Source organism: Solenopsis invicta, chromosome 12, assembly GCF_016802725.1.
Source record: "Solenopsis invicta isolate M01_SB chromosome 12, UNIL_Sinv_3.0, whole genome shotgun sequence".
NCBI classification, from domain to species: domain Eukaryota; kingdom Metazoa; phylum Arthropoda; class Insecta; order Hymenoptera; family Formicidae; genus Solenopsis; species Solenopsis invicta.
Genome location: NC_052675.1, coordinates 3,147,175 through 3,155,340, shown reverse-complemented (window position 1 = coordinate 3,155,340; position 8,166 = coordinate 3,147,175). Strand labels below are relative to the sequence as shown.

The 8,166-nt window shown below is 30.7% G+C and overlaps 1 protein-coding gene across 1 annotated transcript; it reads left to right on the top strand.

The window, feature by feature from the left end:
* The first annotated feature begins 2,011 nt into the window (after nucleotides 1–2,011).
* LOC113003520 lies at nucleotides 2,012–4,199 on the top strand. The gene is made up of 3 exons (XM_026133217.2): nucleotides 2,012–2,868; nucleotides 3,191–3,529; nucleotides 3,628–4,199. Exons 1-3 carry the CDS (start codon nucleotides 2,801–2,803, stop codon nucleotides 3,893–3,895), a joined length of 675 nt encoding a protein of 224 aa, XP_025989002.2. The 5' UTR covers nucleotides 2,012–2,800; the 3' UTR covers nucleotides 3,896–4,199.
* The last annotated feature ends 3,967 nt before the right edge of the window (nucleotides 4,200–8,166 follow it).

The window sequence follows — 8,166 nt, the reverse complement described above, 5'->3', positions numbered from 1 at the left end:
GAGAGAAGATTTCTCCGCAGTTTCTACTTCCTTACCTTGCTCTTCTTCTACGGAACCTGTTACCAGTTTGGATGTTCCCGCTTCTATTTCTGTTCCTGTTTCAAGACCTTTAAGAACTTACCCGGCTAAGAAGAAAGTTCATTTCGCAACGTAGTCGTCGCTTTGGGGGGAGTACTGTGGCGTTCTTACACTCTTTCACTTACACTTTTATTCTTACACTTACACTTTCTACACTTGTTACTTAGCAACACACTAAACATCTTTTGTTATTAACATTTACTTTTTTATTATTATTCTGCCTGTCAAAGAGTTTATACGTCTTAATAAATATCTCTTTATCAAATATAAATCTAGTGATTTATTCAATAAGTGGCTACAGAGAGATTTACTATCGTGTAGTACATTCTCATAGACGGCTACTGTCAAAATTTCAACCGAATCGGACTCGTAGTTTTGTTTTGACCGCGTGTGGAAGCGGGCGTGTCCGCGGATTTTAGAAAAATGGAAAAAGAGCAATATCGGTCGGTGATTCGATTCTTGTTTTTGGAAGAGAAATCGCGCAGCGAAATCAAAGAGCGCTTGGATGCTGTGTACGGTGACTCTTCTCCTTCGATGGCGACCGTCAAAAATTGGTTTAACGAGTTTCAACGTGGTTGCACGTCGGTTTTTAATGAGCCACGCCCAGGTGCCCCGAAAATGGCTACCACGGAGGATAACGTGACAAAAATCCATAATCTCGTATTGGCAGACGACCGATTGAAGGTGCGCGAGATAGCTGAAACAATCTCAAAAGACCGCGTGGATCATATCCTGCATGAAATTTTGGGCATGAGAAAGCTGTCGGCGCGATGGGTACCGCGTTTGCTCACTCCGGACAACAAGCGCAACCGTGAAACCACTTCAGAGCAGTGTTTAACGCTGTTTAAGCGCAATCCGAAGGAGTTTCTGCGTTGTTTCGTGACTGTCGACGAAACATGGATCCACTGGTACACACCAGAGACCAAGGAACAGTCGAAACAGTGGACTTCACCCGGCAAACGTGCTCCAAAGAAGGCGAAAACTGTCCTATCGGCCGAAAAGGTGATTGCCACTTTTTTGGGATTTTCAAGGTGTGATATACATCGACTACCTGGAGAAGGGCAAAACGGTCACAGGGCTCTACTATGCTGAATTATTGGGCCGATTCGACGCCGAATTGCAGAAAAAACGGCCCCATTTGGTGAAGAAAAAAGTGCTCTTCCACCATGACAACGCATCGGCTCACACCTCCGCCGTCGCCACGGCCAAATTGGTCAAATTGCACTACGAACTGCTGCCCCATCCACCGTATTCTCCAGATTGGCCCCGTGCGACTTTTTTTTGTTTCCAAACTTGAAAAAGTCACTCGCCGGGCAGAAATTTGAGTCGAATGAGGAGGTCATCGCCGCCACGGAGGCTTACTTTGCAGACCTCGAGAAAACGTATTTTTTAAATGAGTTAAAGAAGTTGGAGCATCGCTGGGTCAAGTGTATCGAGCTAAAAGGAGACTATGTTGAGAAATAAATCGCCACTTTTTCAAAATTTTCGTTTTTCTTTTGTAGGCTAAGTACTTATCGGATTGCCGTATATATATATATATATACGGCAATCCGATAAGTACTTAGCCTACAAAAGAAAAACGAAAATTTTGAAAAAGTGGCGATTTATTTATATATATATATATATAAATATATATTTATATATATATATATATATATATATATATATATATAAAATTTGGTTTATATATATATAAACCAAATTTTGCAAAAAAATTAATAAAATTTTATGCAATGATGCAATGTAAATTATTAAAACGTTGGCTACCAGATATTTCAATAACTATAATAGCACGCTATAGCAGTTTCTCCATATTTTAATAAAATTTTGGGATAGTGAATTTTTTTCAAATATTTTCATGAAACTGAATTATTAAAAAAAATTAAATATCTTGAATGCTTTACAAGTTTTATATAAATCACTTGATTATAGCATTAACTCCTTATCTACAATTTTTACTTTAATAGAAAAGTAATAAGCTATTGGTCAACCGCAATTGTTTATTATTAGATACATGCTTTTCTAATAAACGGCCGCAGTTAGTCAATTTGTTTGTATCTTACACTTGTAAAGAAAAATGTACTGTAAAATTTTAAACTTTTAGTCGGATTGAATATTTTATTTCACAATACATGATTACAATCTTTTAATACGTACAAAAGCATATGTCGACTAAATTAACACAATTACAAATTTTGCATTATCAATCTTTTATAAATCAGATAATTTAACAAAGTTATTTAAAAATATCTTGTTTATTAATGATTATAAAAGTAAAATTTTAAGAGGGGAACAAAAATGCCCCTTTGCAAAGGGACATTTCATATGTTATCAACGATCCTGAGCAAGTTGTGTAATAGGCATGGGGCTCCCGTAAGTGGAAAACGTTAGGCAATAGAAAGAGAAAGAATATGAGTATAGCATCTTTATCTTTGTCTAATGTTGCGCGCGCATCAAGCTGAATGGAGCTGAGTGGGGAGGTATCGTATTGAGACTATTGAGGGGAAGTTTATCCTTCAACATGGTTGTAGCTGGTTGTAGTAAAAATTTATTAATCTTGCATATAGCTTTTATGCATTTATTCTGACTTCAAATCATCATTTGATACTTTCTCTCTCGTTTGATTTTTGGAGACACCATTCTTAGAGGAAGTCCGCAGCCACATGACTAAAGAAGACGAGCAATTTAATAAGCAAAGCGCTGTGACATAATAGAGAATAAAATGACAAATACGTGTGTTGTGTGCAACAAACAATCTATTCCGTTTGATACATCTCGAAGTTTTCACAAGTAAGTTTAACAAATATTGATAAATTTATTTTCTGCTTAAAAAGTACAAAAAAAAAACGGCTAAGAAATAATAGAAACGTATAAAAATTTAATAGAAATCTTATGTAATTTTATCTGAACCTATGAGTTTCTATCAAATTTCTATATATTTCTATCATTTCTTATTCGACTTTTTAAGCAGGGTTGTTATTCGAAGTGTGTATTACCAAAATACCTTAACCTAAAATTCATATAAAAATGCCAAATATTGTTCTATATTTGATATTTATTCAAATTAGCTCCATCATCTTCGATTTTGACTATATTTAATTCCGAATTACAGATTTCCTGTTAATGTTGAAATGAAAAAGAAATGGATGGAAGCTATTGGTGTAACAACGGTTTGTAAGACAGCCAGCATATGTAGCGATCACTTCCATGAAGATTCATTTCATCAGACTGATGGATACACAACTTTAAGACGTTTAGTATCAACTGCTGTCCCTTTTAATCGAAACGGTCAATTATCTTCACCAATCAACAACGTACCTACTCAAATACTTGATGACATAACGAATCATCCAGATACGGCAATAAGTGTCGAAAATACATTTTCAACAAATACGAATACTAGTGGCTTTGAGACACATAATCATTTAAGTCCCAGAAATGGTATTAAAAGGTACATTAGAATTTTTGTAAAATTTTTTTACTGCTGAATATTTTAAACTTAATATTTTATAAAATAACTGTATTATTAATTGTATTATTGATATTTAGAAAATCATCTGTGGTCAACATTCACCCAACAAAATTTCGTTTTATGGTCGGAAGTCAGTCAGAGTCTTTTTCAAGAAAGCACTTCGCTTCAGATGAAGCTTGGGAGCGATTTGTAAGAGTTATGGCTGCTGAAAAATCTAAAAAATCTGCTATCCATATGAAGTTAACTAGAAAAGAAAAAATAAATACTAATATAAGAGAACTAATCAAAACCGTGAAGGAGAAACAGTTTTCTAAAGCTGCTGAATGTTTACAGGTAAATTTGTAATTATATGTTGCAGTGCAGTTTCAATATACATTTCAATCATATATTATGTAATGGAAAAATTCATATAATTTTTTCCTGTAATATTATTTAATATTAATAACTATAATTAATTTTAATTAAATTATATTTAAATATAAGTATAAATATAATTAATATACATAATTAAATATAAATTGTAATTATATTTCAATCAATTGTATTTTTATGTTTAATTGTTTTTATATAAAATGTACTTTGTACTATAATTGAACCATAAAGTGTGTAATTATGAGAGAAATTTAAATATACAATCATTAGCATCATATATTGCAGTCCATTGAACTATGTTAATATGCATTGTTTATTTTTACATAGGATGCAGAAATGACTGATAAACCTATTTTTATTTCATAGGGCTTATTTTGTTTGAAAATAGTCATTTTAATAATTGCCAATAGTCATTTAGTCAATAAATGTTATTTTTTAAACAGATTTAATAAATTAAATTGTTTGAAAACTTAAACTTTCCCAATTCAAATATATAATCTTAATGTCTTTATTTTTAAGTTTAATTTATTATTTTATAAGTAACGGTACAGTTTTAAAAATTGTATATTTTATAAGAAATATTTAAAAAATTTAAATTTTAATCATTTTTTTATATTATGAAACGGTTGTGGTTAACTTAAAATATTCAAAAATTTTTATAACTACTTTTTTCTCTTAATTAGGAATTACCTGAACATTTACAAGAATTGATAATTCGAATAAAAGAAAAACAAACTACGATTGCGTTTCCTGCTCAATTAAAAAATTTTGCCAGATCCTTACATTTTTACTCTCCAGCAGCTTATGAGTTTGTGAGACAAAGCTATCTCAAGTGTTTACCTTTCGTCAAATCTCTTAGTAATTGGTTGTCTTCAAAAAATTATAAACCAGGTATTTCCGAAGAATTAATAGGACAAACATGGTGTCAAACATGGTGAAGCAAGAATTTCAGAAAGGCAAAAAGCTTATTTTTAATGTTACGTTTGACGAGATGAACATCCATAAATGGAAACATTGGGATAAAAATGCTCACAAATGGAAAGGTGTCGTCGATTTAGGTGGACAGTTGGATGAAATTGACAATAATAATGAACTTAAGATAGCTACTAAAGCATCAGTTTTTATGCTAGTCTGCATTAATGGGTCGTTTAAAACACCCATTGCACATTACTTAATTAATTCTTTAACAGGTAAAGAAAAAGCAATACTTTTAAAAGATTTATTGATAAAACTTAGCCAGTGACATTGAAGTAGTTAGCACTACTTTTGATGGTGATAAAACACATGTAAGAGCATGTGAAGTATTAGGCGCTAATTTTAATTACAAAGATAAGAACAATTTTAAACCGTACTTTAACACCCAAATACTTCAAAACCTGTCTATGTGTTTTTTGATCCGTGTCATATGCTCAAGTTAGTAAGAAATTATTTTGCATTAAAAGGACCTATAATATATGATAAAAAAGAAAGTATTAGTTGGGAATACATAAAAAAGTTACACAATAAGCAAATTAGTTAGTAAGAAATTATTTTGCATTAAAAGGACCTATAATATATGATAAAAAAGAAAGTATTAGTTGGGAATACATAAAAAAGTTACACAATAAGCAAATTAGTGAGGGCTTGCACAGTGCAAAATACGAGATAGACATGTTTATTTTCAAACCGAAAAAATGAAAGTTTCACTGGCGGTGCAAGTATTAAGTTCAAGCGTATCAAATGCATTACATTTCCTTGAATTTGAAATTAAAGATAAAAACTTTGAAAAAGCTTCATTTACAGCAAAATTTTGTAAAACAATAAATGATATTTTTGATGTTTTAAATGTAAAGAACAAATTTTGTAAGACGCCAGGACGAAAAGCTATTACCAAAGATTTGTTATCCCAATTCAAAACAAAAATTGATGGATTTATTGGTTATATTGAAAAATTAGAAATTGATGTATCTGTTGCGAGAAAAAACAATAACATAAAGACAACAGACAAAGAAAATTCTATAATTAATAATAATCAAGTAATACAAAAAATTCGTAAATCAGTCCTTGAAAGCGAATCTGTTAAAACGGGATTTCTGGGCTTTATTATTTGTCTAAAAAACTTATTTAGTCTTTGTACAGATTTGATACAAAATAATATTGTTCAATTTGTTTTAAGTTATAAACTATCTCAGGATCACGTTGAAATGTTTTTTGGTTTAATAAGAAGAATGAATGGTTATAATAATAATCCAACAACAGTACAATATCAATCTGCTTACACTAAATTATTAGTTAATAATATGAATGTTTTAGTGTCTACTTCAGCGAACTGTACTCCGCAAGACAATACATTATTAATTTCAGACGTAACTAACATTACCGGAATAAAACAAACAATAGCAGATAATGAAAATACATCAATTTCAAAAACTAATACGGAAATTCATAATAAAAAAGAAAGAAAAAAAGTCCCACAACAAAAACAAATTAGTAATTTTCCAGTTTATAATTATTTGAAAAGTAATCATAGTACATTATTTGATCACAATCATTGCGGAAACGCAGGCTGGTATGTTTCTGATTATCTTGAGGAAATCGTGAAGCATATAGCTGATTCAATAGTACATTCACTGAAAAAAAAATTAATTTGTGAAATTTGTAAAGATATGTTAGAAGGTGATAGTGATAAATCAAAATTAACAATTTTAAAAAATCGTGGTGGCTTGCATTTCCCTTCGAAAGATGTCATTTTCATTTGTATGAGTGCTGAGAAAATAATACGTCAACATACTCATTTATTGTTAAAAGATATAAATAACAAGCTTATAACAAAAACACTACAACAACTTCCTAATGCAATTTTAGATAACAATAATCATATTTTAGATCAAGAGCCTTTGTATGATCATCGACACCAATTGATTATTCTTATTATACAAAAATATATCGATATTCGTTTGACACACGAAAGTAAATGCTCCAAAGATGATTCTAAAAGAATCAGAATGCATTATAATAAGCTAACGATTTTCAGTGGCCAATAATAATATATTAAGTGATAAAAACATAGATAAAAGTTGTATACTTTCTATATGTTTTATGTTAAGTTTATAACAAATAAGAGTTCAAGTTTGAATATATATTAAAAATACGTAAAATGTTTTATTTGAATATTTTATTATTATAACATTACAAATTTTTTTTATGTATAAGCGTTTATGTAAATAAAAAACTTCATGTGGAATGTATTGTTATTATTAATATAAACATTTTCCTCCTTTTCTCCTTTCCTCTGTTTTATGCATTATATATCTTTATTTGACATTTAATGTTCAACAAAACTAAATGATGCATTGCACGCATACGTGAAACGGAAAACGCACTCCGATATATTGCTCTCCTCATCCTCCCCACTTGACTGCGAAAATCAACAGCGCATGCGCGATTAAACAAGGATGCTGAAACCCTCTCGTCCTGTCTCTTTCTATTAGCTCACGCATTCGTGGCTGGCTATTCCCCTCTATTTATACAACCTCTTTGATCCTGAGAGAGACTAATTCTATAAAACACATCTCCAATGAAACAAATGAATAACGCGCAATATAGTAAACATTGAAAACCGATTATATGCTGCGCTGGTTGTCAGTTGTCAGTGTGCAACAGAAAGTCTGCCTGTGTACATACATACGTGTTATAGTGCAGTTTTGTTTCACATTTTTCGTTTTGCAAAAGAATCGTTCTTACCTATCGTGCTTACAGTATACTACATAGCAATACCATTTCAATTCAACAATATTTCTTGAAAAATTCTATCGTTGCTATTGAATTCTGCAATTTCTATCTTATTTAGTTTATTTAGTGTTTATTTAATTAAAAAAAGTGTACTTTTAAATAAAGCATTAGTAACCAGTGACTTATGGAAACGATTTACGATATTTGTGCTTATAAAAACTGTCGTAACGGCCGATTTACTACAGGTTCACATTTATTTAAATTTCAATCAAAGGAAGATGCACGACAAAAAATATGGATACTCAACAGTGGTGAGTTTTGCATATTTTAAGAGATGAAATCGTACTTATAAATAGGAAATGTTTCTTTGAATACAGGATTAGGTAACTTAAAATATCTTTATAACTATATTTAATTAAAGTTACTGACTTCTCAAATAAATTTAGATTACAATAAAGATAAATAATTAGGCCTTTAACGACAAGATTTATTCTGAAAAATAATACTTTGAGAAACTTCTACAATATTCTAAA